We start from the raw sequence: 16,266 nt of genomic DNA on the forward strand, positions 1-16,266 counted from the left end.
ATTTTTCATACAAAAGTACAATAATCGCAGATATTAGGCTTGTGTATGAGGACACTGAAGTTGGTGTGAGAACTGCAGAAACGGGCCAGAGCCCCACAGTTGGATTTAGGAGAACTCTGTGCCTGGACCCCGCTTTGCTGTGCATAGCATTTCCTTTTTCTGTGAAAGTAAAGCACTAGGCGGGAGTAAGTTATTATGTCTGTTGCTTGACTGTTGAGTTCTGAGTCTGTAGCCATGGTATTATTAGACCTGTCGGCTGCATTCAACATGGCCCCCCGTGCAGTGCTTTATTTGTAAGGGTGGGAACAGTAAGGGTGCGCAGTCCCGAACCCACCTCAGGCTGTCTCTAATTCACTTACAGCCACCACCTGCCCGTTATCACACTCTTCTGCAGTGGCGGCTACTTGTCAACGGGGGTGGCAGGAAGGGGGGTATATATAAAAATAAATTTAAAAAAAACCTTGCCTTTTATGTTGGGAGAGACTGTTGCGTCTCTCCTTCCTCCTCATCTATTTGCAGGGTTCCAGACTCCCCTCCAATCACGACGCTGTGCCGTGATTGGTCTGGCCGGCCTGCTTCGGCGCTCACACAAGGAGTAGGGCCCTGTGCACTTTCTCCTCCCGGCTGTTCAATACAGCCGGGTGGAGAAATGCAAAGTGCGCATGACTGTTTGGCCGGCCCAACACGGCCGGCCAAAGAGTCATGCACAATTATGTGCCTCCAGCCCTCCTCTTCCAGCACAGCCCGACCCGCTCTAACCCAGCTCCAGAGGGAAAAAAAATGGTAATAACGTTGCGTTATTATCACTTTTTTCCCTTTCCTTTTTTCCCTTGCATAAAGTAGTGGGATGACGCTCCTCCACCTCAGCGGAGGAGTCGCCGCTGCTGTCTTATGGGTGTCAGCTTTCTCCCTTGGTGATGGATTTTCTCTGTTTCTCTGTGAAGAATTAAGCGCCGGTCACCAAAAATAAGGGCCGGTGCCCGACACTGGCAACCACCGGCTCAAATTAACCACTGCTCCCGTAAGATATTAATCTCAAGACTAAAGTAAAGTGTTATAAAGGGCAGGGCTCTGTATTGAGACGCACTTTATTTAGGATCTGTTTGAGGCCATTGGCCAAGCTACTTCGCCATCAGGGGACAGCTCTGTGGATGATACCCAATTGGTAATATCTGTGGACTCAAGGATGCCAGCTCCATATCACAATTTCCATCAGTGCATGTGTAAAATTACGAGTTGGCTGACTGAATTCTCTTAAATTTAATGCGGATAAAGCAGAGGCACTGGGTTGTGCCACAAATAAGATCTGCCGGAGGATTCTGGCCTCTCCATTCCAACTTTCTTAAGGCTGGTGCTATGGAGGTCCGGAACCTCTCTGTCTCCTTTGACGGTGACCTAACTTTGACATCTCAGGTGAGCAGGCTGGCATGTACCTGTTTTTTCACTACTTAAAGTGCTCCGGAAGATATTGCCTCTGCTTCGGGTTGAACATAGACCTCTGATTGTTCCAGCTACTATACTTAGTTCATTAGACTATGACAACTTTTTCTTATTGAGAGATTTTTCGCAAACATCTATCCTGCTAATAGAGCACAGCATCTCTTTTGGCTCTGTCACTCCCATTAAATTCACAGGCCTCAGCGTCATTAAAAAAACTGCAGTGATTACTGGTAGTTAAGGGGGGTATTTTTAAATCTCCTTGGGCTGTTCACAGGGTCCTCCATGGGAAGCATCTTCTCCATTTGAGGAACAAGTTCACTAGGTTGGGACATGGCTGACTGCTGCGTTCGGCAGATACTAGTCTTTTGATTCAACACAAATTCAGACTCTCTTAAATGCTGGGACAGCTTTCTCAACCCAAGCTTCACGTTTATAGAATAGTTCATCTATATCTCAGTGGAAGACCGCAGACCTAAGTCATTTTAGAATGCTGCTTAAAACTGGGTTGTTTACAGTTGTGGCTCGCGACCAGCAGAAGGGGCGGGGTGGGGTGGAGCACGTGGTGGGTGGGGGTGTTGGGTAAAATTAAATAAAAAAATTATTAAAAAAAATTCTGCTCTTCTGGAGGCACAGGCTCCCAGCCTGCCCTGGGCCAGTCCTGCTGCGGCTCAAAGCAGCGTCAGGATTGGCTAGGATTGGCTGGGATTGGCCGGGATTGGCTGGGATTGCCAAGACGGCTGGCCAAACACACATGCGCTATAAGGGGAGTGCTTTGTGCACTCCCCTCTAGTGCTCGTCACAGCCTGTGGCCCACCCCATTTCAAGAAAGCAATAATAAACACAGTTATGGTTTTCTGGTAAAGGTTTTGCAGCTGCTGCTGCTGGCGGTGGCAACGCTCCTCTGCCCTCATGGAGGAGCCGCCCCTGGTTGTTCACCTTGTATCTGTTGTAGAGAAGGGCTTCTGCATTGTTGAGTTATAGCCCCAGCGTGCCTTTCAAGCAATCGTGCTCTGTAGAGATGTAAATAATAATTAAAACACAAACATTTGATCTGACACTATCTCCATGAGAAACCTCGCTCGCCTTCACAGTTCTGAGAGTCCAGTTTACTTTTGTTATGGCTTGCCTCCTGCAAGATGGTGGCTGTCAATTAATTACCTAAAGTTGAATCCAAGTAAAACGGACCTACTTTGACTCCCACATCTCCTCCCCCAGAATTACGTTAGCGACCCTCCGGAGGCCTTCAGTCATTGGACCTCTTCTATCTCCTTCTTCTAGTGTTTGTGACCTGGGCATTCATATTGACTGCAATTTAACCTTGGAGGTTCAGTCTCCAGTGTAACATTTAAGGACATTGTGGATCGATTATAGAAATCTCTCGATTACAACTAATCGAGAATGCTGCAGCCCGTCTTCTTAGTCGGTTAGGACAATTTGACTCTATTAAGTCTCAGAAAGCTACACTGGCTTGCTTTCCACATTCAAAACTTTGACCATAGTTCATGAGGTCATCTACTCTCATTTCACAGAGATCAGGATAACACATTTACTTGATGTAAACCAGCCAGACACTTCCACTGAGAACATAAATGGATGTTACAAATCCCCAAAATCTTGTACTTTAAATTTAGGTGATCAAGCTTTTTTGTTTGCAGCAGCCAAGCCTAGAATTACTTTGCTCTCTTGCTCTGTAGTCAGTCGCCCCTACGTATTTTCAGGAAATCTCTTATAACCTACTTACTCAATCAGTAATTTTCCAGCGTCCTCTTCATTCTCACACCATATCTTCCAGGTTACACCAAGAAACCTTTTGGTGAATGTTGCAGTTTATAAATGTCCTAATCTCCTTCCGCTCCTGCGGATATTGGGTCTAATTTGGATTTCGGTGGACGGGTTACTCCATCAGAACGGTGATGGATATCCTGTCCCCCAAAATATAAATCCCATAAGATTTAATGGGATTTATATTTTGGCAGATGGGATATCTGTCGCTTTAGTGACGGAGTAATTGTCTGCTGAGGTCTAAATCAGGGCCCTTGTCTTGATAGAATCAGTTTGTCAAGATCCTCACGGTTATCCATGAGAATCTTCGTTTGAGCTTGGAGACAATAGATTGTGTCACTTGTGAATTGATCCACCTCAGATTAGGTTTACAGTAGACTTTTCACTGCCTCCGATCTTTATTTATTTTGTTCGTGTCTCCATTGATCTCAGTGAACCCTTTGTAAGTGTCTGATTTCAGTCTTGGAAGACTGTCAGTCCGTACCTTTCCTAAATCTGATTTTAGATCCAGTAGACACTGCTTTAAGCCCTCCTTTGCGAGACCCTCACTACCTGCCATTCTGCTGCCTGGGGTTGGTCCTTATAGAACCTGGTTTTCGATGGGTTGGAATACAGCACTTGTATCCTTTGTTCATTTTTATTTGTAAGTTGTATCCTGTGGGTCTCACCTTTGGTGTCACCCTGTCTTTGTTCAGACTCCTTTCCATTACATAGGTGGTGATCTCACCCCATGTGATTGAAGTTCTGCCACTTGCTCACACATGTTTTGGAGTTGAGACTGACTTTTATCTAGTGAGGCTTCTCAGAGATGCTGTCCTGCACCAAACCACTGATCCTGTCTCTCGTCTCCTCACTTAGCGTACTCATGACTCTCGTGTCTGGGTTTATTGTGAATGCAGGTCCAATTGCTGGATCTATTTATTTATGCAAATTTTGTGGTTCTTTATTGGTGAACAGTAGGACTCCCCAGAGTGTTGTTTTTCTTCTTCTTTGTGAAGTCCCACCGTATAGTCCTCTCCTATTTGAAAGCCATTGCAACATCAGTTCTCTGGCATGCCTACCTTATTGAAAGGGCATCTTTCTACACCTCCCATGCTTAGCTGCTAGTGCCAGGCCCTGCCATTCGGTTGCTGGAGAGAGCTTTAGTGGCTCCGACTCCTGAGTACCCCTCGCCTGAGACACTCGCTTATAAGCAGGATTCAGCTGATCCATCAATGAGATCGCGGCCTTGTCCGCCTTTTGCTGCAGAGGGTGCGTCTTGATTCCCCAAACCCCCACCTGTTTCCTGTGATTGAGACCTGGGCGCCTGTCACGGTTACCCCAGTGTCCTCTCCCTCACAGGTGGCAGTTTAATTATTTTTATTTTCCTGGAGTTGTCTGCAGAGTTGGGGCCTTCACCGCCTGCCTTCAATCCTGGTACTCCCATCTCTACTGGGATGCCACCATCTTGGATGTGCCTCGCGCTGAGCTTTAATTGTGTCCTCCTTTGGCAATTCATCTCCATCTGCGGAACCAGCACAGACCTCGACAGCACCTCCATCACAGGGATGCTGTCAGCCACTATAGTGGATTTATCTCCCTCCACCAATGGGGCAGGTGTTTTCTGACCTTTTTGTATTCTGAATGAAGGTACTTTTGAGTGCAAAGCACCAGCAGAAATTCCATTGGGGCCAACTGTACAGAATAAATGCTGTGGGGTGTTTCCCGTTCTTTTTAGGACACAATACACAATTTTTAGTATCAGAATCTCATGATGACATCTAGAGGCATGGTGGTGATCAGTTAGTCCAAATTGGTGGATGTTGTCTGTGGATTTCTGTCTGCAGCCTGACGGACCTACTGGTAGGTACATAACAGTCTTTCCCATTGTATGGCACACAGAATCAAGGGTCTCAAGTCTGAATTGGCTAGTTCTACTACAGTTCAATCTGGTTTTAGACCTCAGCATTCAACAGATGTCACCATGCTCCTGCGAGTCCCTGAAACTATAAAATTTACATTAGACAGAGGCAATAATATGGTTTTAATACTTTCAGATATGTCGGCGGCATTCAGCATATCTCACGGCATTCTATTGCAATGCCTGGCTGAAATTTGAAAACAAGGGTATGCATGGGTTTGGTTTCAGTCTTTCCTAGAAAATAGGAAATTGGTCTACCATTAGGTACTCAATTATGGGGTCCCTCAGGGCTTGTCCCTTAGCCCCACCTTGTTTAATATATATATGTCTCCCCTGATTGTGCTGATCAAATCCTTTGTCAGTGATATCATATGCTGGCGATATTCAAGTTATGTTGTCATGTGATAAGAACTCTGCCAACTCTGAGTTAAAATGTAAGAACTCTCTCTCAAGTAATTATTTGGATGAACTGTAGCTACTTAAAGTGCAACTCGGAGAAAATGGAAATCCTCCTCTTTGGAAATACCGCCTTAGACTGATGGTCTAACGATACTGATATGCGCCTTCTGCCCACGGAGTCAGCTTTTAGGCAGTAACCTCTCTTTCTTTCTTCAGATGGATACTGTTGCAGGGACTTGTTTCTCTTTGATCAAGTCCCTGAAGACGTTAACTTCCTCCCTCTTGCTGCACGGAATGGTTGCGCATGCTTTGATCACTACTATGCGTTAATATAGCCGTGCACTCCTGATGTTTTGCGACAGGGCTTAGCCAGTGGCCAGGCCCTGCGGCCAACCCCTATAACCACCAAATTCTGGTCTGTGCAAGGCCGTGCGCCGTGGGGTTGTGCTTAGGGCCTAGCCTACGGCCAGTCCTTGCAACCAACCCCTATAACCACCAAATTCTGGGCTGTGCAAGGCCGTGCGCCATGGGGTTGTGCTTAGGGCCTAGCCTACAGCCAGTCCCTGCAACCAACCCCTATAACCACCCAACCACGTGCTGCACATGACCTTCGGCCTTGCGTGGTGGGGATTGGCTGCAGAAAAGCAGGATTCCAGGGTTGGTTGTGTCATAGATCCCCCCCCTAAAATGTCTCTCAACTTTCAGTGTAAGTGCTTTAAAAAGCTGAGCTATGGAGGCATCTTAGAGGAAGGGAGCCCGAAGCCCCCCTCTATCTTATTGGTGGGGCACCTGGCCATACAGTGCAAGGGAAAGCTGGATCGAGTGCAGTATAAAAGGAGTGGGTTCTCTCGCTGCAGCTCTAACATTTTCCTATGGGGAACTCCCAAGTCTGACTACAGGGAAATCCTGCATATGATTCTATGAAAGCTACTAATGCTGGAGAAATGTAGTTACAGGGAAGTAACTTTCTTTTGTCGCTGGACGTAGGGAAAGCAAATGAACACCCCTCTGGATTCAGTTGATAATCTCTTCTCACCCATGACTTGCCAGCTTGACAAGAGACCGGTTGTGTTTTTTAAATGGTTTATTCTGACCACTCAGTTGCCGTGCTGATAGGCACTTGCTTGTAAGAAAAGTAACACATCCCCTTGAAGTCTGAGGGAACTTTTCCCTCTGAAACCCTGCTACATGCTCCTCAATACAATATTGTACCAGTGCCTGTATCAGTTGTGCTAACATCTTTTGGATGTGTGGCACCCTGGACTTAGATTCGTTGTTCAGAAAATCTTGTTTTTGGTTTTAAAGCAATGACGCCCCTTGAAACCTGTCACTATTGCTACCACCCATGAAGCAGTGATAGCTATTTGTACCACAATGACCATGAATTGTTTCTTTTTTATAACTGTGGCCTTTAAAACCTTAATGTAGTCCAATGCATTTCAAATGAAAGTTAAGTCTCAAAGAGTATTCGTTGCATGTTTTGTAAATTTGAGGTGGAGCTCGATGTGAATTACTAGTTTTTAATCTTATTTCAGTGCCTTGTGTTTCGAGATGCAAATCCCCAGGCTCCTGTGCACCTTTTAGTCATCCCGAAGACCCCCATTGCAAGGATTAGCGACGTATCGGACGCGGACGCTGGGGTGAGTGGGAGCTGGATGTCCCATGTTAGGGTCCCAGGTGTTGTCACAGCCAGTAGAACTCCAATGCTGTTTAAGTGCTTCAGGTGCCTTGGAGTCTCTGGTTGGTGCTGTGCCTCTCTGGACATGATTAATGTATCTCCGTGCCTTTGAGATTCCTCACTGAGGAGTGAATGTACCTCACTGTTTTTGAGATTCCTCACTGAGGAGTAAATGTACCTCAGTGTCATTGAGAGCCCTGGGTGGTGATAAATGCACCTCAGTGTCCTTGAGAGCGAGGGTTGGGGTGAATGTGCCTCAGTGTCATTGAGAGCCACAGGTGGTGATGAGTGTACGTCAGTGTCATTGAGGTCCCTGAGAGCCCTGGGTGATGATGACTGTGCCTCAGTGTCACTGAGAGCCTTGTGCGGTGATGAATGTACTTCAGTGTCATTGAGAGCCCTGCGTGATAATGAATGTACCTCCGGCTCATTGAGAGCCACAGGTGGTGATGAATGTACCTCACTGTCATTGAGAGACCTGGTTGGTGATGAATGTACCTCAGTGCCATTGAGAGCCCTCGGTGAGGTATGAATGTACCTCAGTGCCATTGAGAGCCCTCGGTGAGGTATGAATGTACCTCAGTGCCATTGAGAGCCCTCGGTGAGGTATGAATGTATCTCAGTGCCATTGAGAGCCCTGGATGGTGATTAATGTACCTCAATGCCATTGAGAGTCTTGGGTGGTGATGACTGTACCTCAATGTCACTGAAAGCCCTGGATGGTGATGAATGTACCTCAGTGTCAGTGAGAGCCCTGGGTGGTGATGAATGTACCTCAGTGCCATTGAGAGCCCTCTGTGAGGTATGAATGTCATTGAGGTCATTGAGAGCCCCGGGTGGTGATGACTGTACCTCAGTGCCATTGACGGCCCAGCGTAACTCACTGTCACGAGAGCCTGGGTCAGGATGAATGTACCTCAGTGTCATTGAGAGACCTGGTTGGTGATGAATGTACCTCAGTGCCATTGAGAGCCCTCGGTGAGGTATGAATGTACCTCAGTGCCATTGAGAGCCCTCGGTGAGGTATGAATGTATCTCAGTGCCATTGAGAGCCCTGGATGGTGATGAATGTACCTCAATGCCATTGAGAGTCTTGGGTGGTGATGACTGTACATCAATGTCACTGAAAGCCCTGGATGGTGATGAATGTACCTCAGTGTCAGTGAGAGCCCTGGGTGGTGATGAATGTACCTCAGTGCCATTGAGAGCCCTCTGTAAGGTATGAATGTCATTGAGGTCATTGAGAGCCCTGGGTGGTGATGTACCTCAGTGCCATTGAAGGCCCGGTGTACCTCAGAGTCACCGAGAGCCTGGGTGAGGATGAATGTACCTCAGTGCCATTGAGAGCCCCGGGTGGATACATGCAGTGCAGCTCCATCTTGATGTCTGCACTTGGTGGTGAGAATGTTCTTTGCTTCCACTGAGTGCATAGCAGGTGGGCACTGGGCGGTAAAGTAAATTCATTAAAATTACTACTTTTTCTCTGTATTTTCCAGCTCCTGGGTTACCTGGTGGTCATCGCTAGTAAGATAGCAAAGAAGGAGGGCCTCTCGGAAGGTTACAGACTGGGTGAGTGCAAGTGTCGGAAAAGATCTACAAAAAGAATCCGCAAACTGCTTCTTTCTGCCTCCATTAATAAAAAAACAAACACACACACAAAGAAACACAGACGCACACACACCCCAAAACACACAAAGTAGAGTCAAAAGGTGGGCCAGGCTGTTTGTCCCCTGGCATCTCACAGCTGCCAAGGATTTGATTTTCATCTTCCCACATTAGAGTAGTGTAGGAGGCTGTCCTGGCTTATAGTGGGTACCTTGTGGTACTTAAACCTTGTGCCAGGTCCAGTTATCCCTTATTAGTAGAATAGTAGTATTCTAGCAGCTTAGGCTGACAGAGGTAGCTATAGCAGAGCAGCTTAGGCTGAACTAGGAGACATGCAAAGCTCCTACTATACCACTTATATCACTTAGCACTATATCATAAGAAAACACAATACGCAGAGATACTAAAAATAAAGGTGCTTTGTTTCAGTGACAATATGCCAAAAGTATCTCAGAGGATATACTCCCTTAGAAGGTAAGTAAAATACACAAAATATACACACAGACCAAAATCAGGTAAGTAAACAGTTAGAAAAATAGTGCAAACACTATAGAACGCAATAGGATGCAATAGGCCTAGGGGCAACACAAACCATATACTCCAAAAGTGGAATGCGAACCACGAATGGACCCCAGGCCTAGTGTCATTACACTAGGCCTGGGGTCTATTCGTGGTTCGCATTCCACACTTGTAGACGGTCGCTGGGAGTGTAAGAAAACACTAAGGGTGTCCAAGATACCCCACCCCAAGACCCTGAAAAGTAGGAGTAAAGTTACCCTACTACCCCAGAAAGACAGTAAAGTCGAGATAGGGGATTCTGCAAAGACAACAACTGACTGCAAAGCACTGAAGATGGATTCCCGGACCTGAGGACCTGTAAAGGAAGGGGACCAAGTCCAAGAGTCACACAAGTGTCCAGGGGGGGCAGGAGCCCACTAAACCCCTGATGAAGGTGCAAAAGGGCTGCCTCCGAGTGGAAGAAGCTGAAGATTCTGCAACAATGGGAGGTGCCAGGAACTTCTCCTTTGGTCAGAAGATGTCCCACGGTGTGCTGGAGGACGCAGAGTTGTTTCCACACAGAAAGACCGCAAACAAGCCTTGCTAGCTGCAAGAGCCGCGGTTGAAGATTTTGGGTGCTTCCAGGGCCCAGGAAGGACCAGGAGGTCGCCCCTTGGAGGAGGAGGCAGAAGGGGCGCTCAGCAACACAGAGAGCCCACGCAGAAGCAGGCAGCACCCACAGAAGCACCTGAACAGGCGTTCAGAAGATCTGAGCACGACGGTCGACTCAGCACAACAAAAGAGGGTCCCACGAAGTCTGAGTCCAACTCAGCGAGTTGGGCAATGCAGGAAAGAGTTGGGGACCTGGGCTAGGCTTTGCATGAAGGAAGTCTTGCAAAATAGCACAGAAGCCCGAGCAGCTGCAGTTCACGCAGTACACAGGATTACTGTCTGGCGTGGGGAGGCAAGGACTTACCTCCACCAAATTTGGACAGAAGGGCCACTGGACTGTCGGGGACACTTGGATCCAGCTCCTGTGTTCCAGGGACCACGCTCGTCAAGATGAGAGGGGACCCAGAGGACCGGTGACGCAGAAGTTTTGTGCCTGCGTTGGCAGGGGGAAGATTCCGTCAACCCACTGGAGATTTCTGCTTGTCTTCCAGTTTAGGGTGAAGGCAGACAGCCCTCAAAGCATGCACCACCAGGAAGCAGTCGAGAAAGCCGCCAGGATGAGGCGCTACAATGTTGCTGGTAGTCTTCTTGTGACTTTGTTGTGGTTTTGCAGGCGTCCTGGAGCAGTCAGCGGTCGATCCTTGGCAGAGGTCGAAGAGGGAAGTGCAGAGGAATTCTGGTGAGCTCTTGTATTCGTTATCTGGTGAGATACCGACAGGAGAGACCCTAAATAGCCCTCAGAGGAGGATTGGCTGCAGAGAAAGGTAAGCACCTATCAGGAGGGGTCTCTGACGTCACCTGCTGGCACTGGCCACTCAGAGCTGTCCATTGTGCCCTCACACCTCTGCATCCAAGATGGCAGAGGCCTGGGACACACTGGAGGAGCTCTGGGCACCTCCCCTGGGAGGTGCTGGTCAGGGGAGTGGTCACTCCCCTTTCCTTTGTCCAGTTTCGTGCCAGAGCAGAGCTGGGTGGATCCCTGAACCAGTGTAGGCTGGCTTATGCAAGGAAGGCACCATCTGTGCCCTTCAAGTCATTTCCAGAGGCCAGGAGAGGCTACTCCTCTCAGGCCCTTCACACCTATTTCCAAAGGGGGAGGGTGTAACACCCTCTCTCAGAGGAAATCCTTTGTTCTGCCTTCCTGGGACTGGGCTGTCCAGGCCCCGGGGGGGGGGAGAAACCTGTCTGAGGGTTGGCAGCAGTGGTAGCTGCAGAGAAAACCCCGGAAAGTTAGTTTGGCAGTACCCGGGCTCTATGCTGGAGACCGGGGGATGCATGGAATTGTCCCCCCAATACCAGAATGGCATTGGGGTGACAATTCCATGATCCTAGACATGTTACATGGCCATGTTCGGAGTTACCATGGTGGCGCTACATATAGGTATTGCCCTATATGTAGTGCACGCGTGTAATGGTGTCCCGCACTCACAAAGTTCGGGGAAATTGCCCTGAACAATCTGGGGGCACATTGGCTAGTGCCAGGGTGCCCTCACACCAAGTAACTTTGCACCTAACCTTCACTAAGTGAGGGTTAGACATATAGGTGACTTATAAGTTACTTAAGTGCAGTGTAAAATGGCTGTGAAATAACGTGGACGTTATTTCACTGAGGTTGCAGTGGCAGTCCTGTGTAAGAATTGTCTGAGCTCCCTATGGGTGGCAAAAGAAATGCTGCAGCCCATAGGGATCTGCTGGAACCCCAATACCCTGGGTACCTAGGTACCATATACTATGGAATTACAGGGATGTTCCAGTGTGCCTATCAGAATTGGTAAAATTAGTCACTAGCCTGCAGTGACAATTTTAAAAGCAGAGAGAGCATAAACACTGAGGTTCTGGTTAGCAGAGCCTCAGTGAGACAGTTAGGCACCACACAGGGAACACATACAGGGCACATACTTATGAGCACTGGGGCCCTGGCTGGCAGGATCCCAGTGACACATAACAAACATACATACAGTAAAAATGGGGGTAACATGCCAGGCAAGATGGTACTTTCCTACAAGTAGACATTTTTCAAAGAGGGTGTTAAGAAATAAATTTGTTTATTAAAAGCCAAATAATTATTAATAGAAACACTGGTTGAAAACAAGAACAGCAGGTTATAACATTCACTGAAGACAGGAGTCTCTTCTAGATTAGATGAATGTTTACTATCTTCGATTCAGGAATCAGCACTTCGCGTCTCCCTTTGATCACTCTGGACTAGCAGTATTACTGATGGTCCAGAACGCACAGCGAGACACCATAGAAACATAACACAGTTCCCCCACATTCTAAAAATTAAAGAGAAACACAAACTTAGCCCACAACACGCCACCCTTCCCTTAACAAACAAAAATACAAAAATATACGTACAATAAATAAGATGAAAAGACAACAAACAACATGAAACAGCACATTGCATGGAGCCTCCCCTGACCGAACGTATGCAGACCCAAGAGGGGACGAACCACAACACATAGCTTCTGAATGAACTGATACAAAAGTACCTCCTGAAACGGCACCACATCTTATCAACAAGGAGCCTCATGATAGTTTGTAGCCCTTAAAATACCTTAGATACTCGGCCTTTTTCTGCCACTGCCGCTATCACTCCCACATCTCAACTGCACATCAGGGTCTTCTCCAACAACCATCTGTGAACCACATCTTCCACCTCCCTCACCGAGACCAGTGTCCGCTCCCGATCTGAACGCTCCAGATGACCCATGTCACGCTCCACCACCTGCCCTCGAATCACCACCTTCAGGGCTCCCCTCACTCTCACTAGCTCGTGACTCCAACACGGGTGACCAACCACCATCCAGACCGGTGGGCGAGTGCCCTTGCCGGGGGCAGCCAACTCTTGCCCACTTCGCACCTTGCTCCTGCGCCACCACTTTCCAGTGTCTCCTCTGACTGAATGCTTAAAAACCTGGGGGACTCGTCTTGGGGTAAAATTTGGACAGAGACTTCTTTGCTCCAATAGGTCTCCTCACTCTGACTTGCTCACCTACGCAAAAGTCCACCACTTTCACTCTTCTTTTTAGCTCATTATACCTGTTCTTACTCCTCTCAAGTTTTCTCAAACTGCATCTTTTTTCGACCAACTCTGGGAACGTTCCTGTCAATCTTGGTTTCCTTCAAAACCCATTGCAGAGAAAATTCATTTGTGGAAAATCTTCCATGCAACATCCCAAAAGGAGCCACCTACTTAGTGGAGTGGGGAGAGATATGCTACTTCTTGGACATACGATCCCAGCCATGCCTGCCAGTTGTATGGTTTCCTTAAACATGTGGTTCATTCTCTCAATCATCCTGTTCCCTTGTGGGCTGTAAAGAGCAGTGGTGAGATGCTTAATGCCCAGGTTCTGTAAAACCCTTCCATTTGTTGAGAAACGAAATGGACTCCATTGTCTGTGATCAATAATCCTGGAATCCCTTTGCTGTGAAATAAGATCTTGAGAAAGGCAATAACGTAATGTGTTTTGGGCACCCTCAAAAACGGATAAGAAATCCACTTCGAACGGTAGTCAACTGATATCACTACAAAGCACTTACCTTCATTCAAACCAGTTATGGGACCAATTAAGTCCATGCCTAGCTTCTCCCACGGGTTCTCAGATAACTCTGCTGAACAAAGTAGCACATTGTACGTGAGCAAAGATTTGTCAACAGATATACATTTCTCACCCAGACTGCTTGCATCCACAGTAGCTAGAGAGGGGATCTCATCCCGAAAAGGTTGGAGAGCCGGGGCATCAGTAATGAGAGATTTTAACATGTCATAAGCTTCACTTTGCTCTTGTTTCCACACAAACTTCACTCCACTCCTCAACAGTTTTCTCAGTGGTTCAGTTTGAACCACAAAGCTCTCAACAAATCTCGGATAATATTCGCATGGACATAGAAATGACCTCAACTTGTCTTTTTTCTGTGGGAGAGGGACAATCCCTGATGGCTCTGATGAGATCTTTCTTGGGTGTTATACCATCTGCAGAGATCTTGTATCCCAAGTACTCCACTTCCTCCAACATGAACTTGCACTTGTGTTCCTTCACAGTGATTCCATGAGCCTTCAATATGCTGATGTGAATGTGGCAACTCGGAGCAAATTAATATATTGTTTTAATAAGCTAATACTTCAATTTCCTCTCCTAGAAATTAATGCATTAATTTCTGAAATACTGAAGATGCAACGACTAGGCCAAATGGTATGCATTGGAAGTGGATAGAACCGAAGTGAGGATTGAATACCATCAGGGAATGAGCAATGTCACTGAGTTCGACTTGGTGGTTTGCAGTTTTGAGGTCTAATGAAGAACAATTCTTGCTCCTCCCAACTGCGCTTGCATCTCCTGAATTTTGTTTGGTAAAGGGAAACAGTCAACCCAAATGTGCTTGTTTAAAGATATGAGATCAACACATAACCTGAGATTGCCTGTCTTTTTCAGGGCTACATCTATTGGCAAAATCTACTGAGGCGAGTTCACAGGCTTGACGACCCCTTGTTTGCATAGTTTATTAAGGTGTGCCTTTAGTTTGTTTCTGACGTTCAGGGGGATACATTGCTGACCTCGTGCAGCATGAGGATGGGATCGGATTTTAAGGTGATTTGGTGTTCAAACCCTCTTACCATCCCTAATCTGTCCTTAAAGATGGACGTGCGTCCTTCCAGAACCCCCAACAGCAAAGACACTTCCCCCATTTCTCCACCAAGGAGATCAGATTAGGAGTACCAGGTCTAAGAACTTTTCCAAATGTGCCTTGGTCTCTCCACCCCAAGATATTGTACCTTTTCTTCGCCACGTACACTTTGCTTTATTCTATCCTTGTTCTTGATGCTATCTCAGAATTATTCAGTCATATCAGTTTCTTGCCCACAAAATGCCTCCATGTGTATGTTTGGCAGCAATAACTCTACCTGTTTCCATTCCTACTTATACAACTTGCTAGACCCTGTGGTGAGAGATGATCCCAAATCCACTGTGACTATCAAGTTCACCTTCCTGATTCTGAGCTTGCAAACCAGGTCCCCCTTCCTCTCCGATTTTTCTCCCCCCACCAGCATGTTAACGGGTGACATTCTGCTTACTGATATCACCGATCTTTTCTTTCCTTCTACCTCTTACTAGCTTTTGATTGATGCAGACAATCTTGGCTGTTCACCTAAACGATAGTTTGTATATTCTTGCATACTTGTACAACGTGTCCTATCTTTTTTCACTTCAGACATACTTTGTCTACAGCAGGACAGTTGGTTGAATTGGCTAATGAGCTTTTGTAGCCACATCTAAAGCAGACTCCTGATGAGTTTGATAATCCCCTGTCAAACTCTTTAATTTGGGATGTAGACTTAGTTTTGAGAGCTATGGCATTCGCATTCTCTGTGACTCCTTGCTTAGATCTTCCCAGTTCTTTAGATGCGTTCATGGATCTCTCGATGCCTAGTGTCTCTTCAAGAGTTGGGCTTCAGCAATGTAGAATTTGTCCCTGTACTTTATTATCAAAACAGTTAACCACTAACTAATCTCTCAAGTATCAGTCATTTGGACCTACAAATTCACATGTGGAACGTAAGGCTCATATTTATACTTTTTATGCAACGCATTTGTGTAATTTTTTGATGCAAAAATGGTGCAAACTTACAAAATAAAGTTTGCGCCGCTTTTGCATCAAAAAGTGATGCTAATGTGGCACAAAAAAAGTATAAATATGGGCCTAAGACTCTAAGTTCTGCTCAGTGATTATCGATGGTTTCATGTAACGATAGCTTTTCAGTGAAGAACTTGTGTCTTTCCACAATCATACCAGGGGCTTCCTTAAAATGGTGTTCCAGTCTTTTACCGCCTCAGTGATAACTCCCCCAGCTCCTCTTCAGTTGAATGGGATACATCTGTCATCCTCTGCCCCTAAACAATTGTACAAGGATCCTTTTTCCTTGAGGCATTAAAGTTCACTCCATCGATGGCCAATAGGTAACTTTCAAAGGTTGTCGACCATTGTTGCCATTTTATTCTGGGAGACCCAGGTACAGGTAAAAAGGAGATTGGAAGAGTAGCACTTTGTATATTTACAAAAAATGAGGTTTCCACTTGCAATCACTTGAACCAACCAAATGATAGTGACTTTAAACAAAAGCAAAAATTCAGTATTGGAGTTGGTGGATTTCCAGCCAACCCAGAAGAGAGAAGCAAACGTTGACCAGTCGTGAGGCAGGATAGAGCAGCCAATCAGCAGTGAGGTAAGACAACGTTGAAACCAGTTGCCAGAATAAATCAGAGATCCTCAAACAGGAAAGCATATAATC

The 16,266-nt window shown here is 46.6% G+C and overlaps 1 protein-coding gene across 2 annotated transcripts in view; it reads left to right on the plus strand.

Annotated features, from left to right (window-relative positions):
* Positions 1–16,266, plus strand: part of LOC138251737 (long-chain-fatty-acid--CoA ligase ACSBG2-like) — a 359,144-nt gene that overhangs the window by 44,337 nt on the left and 298,541 nt on the right. For both annotated transcript variants that reach the window (XM_069205674.1, XM_069205678.1), the window contains exons 3-4: positions 7,057–7,161; positions 8,696–8,768. In XM_069205674.1, the coding sequence (XP_069061775.1) occupies positions 7,057–7,161; positions 8,696–8,768 (178 nt within the window). The remainder of the gene's footprint in view (positions 1–7,056; positions 7,162–8,695; positions 8,769–16,266) is intronic.

Source organism: Pleurodeles waltl, chromosome 1_2 (genome assembly GCF_031143425.1).
Source record: "Pleurodeles waltl isolate 20211129_DDA chromosome 1_2, aPleWal1.hap1.20221129, whole genome shotgun sequence".
Lineage (NCBI taxonomy): Eukaryota > Metazoa > Chordata > Amphibia > Caudata > Salamandridae > Pleurodeles > Pleurodeles waltl.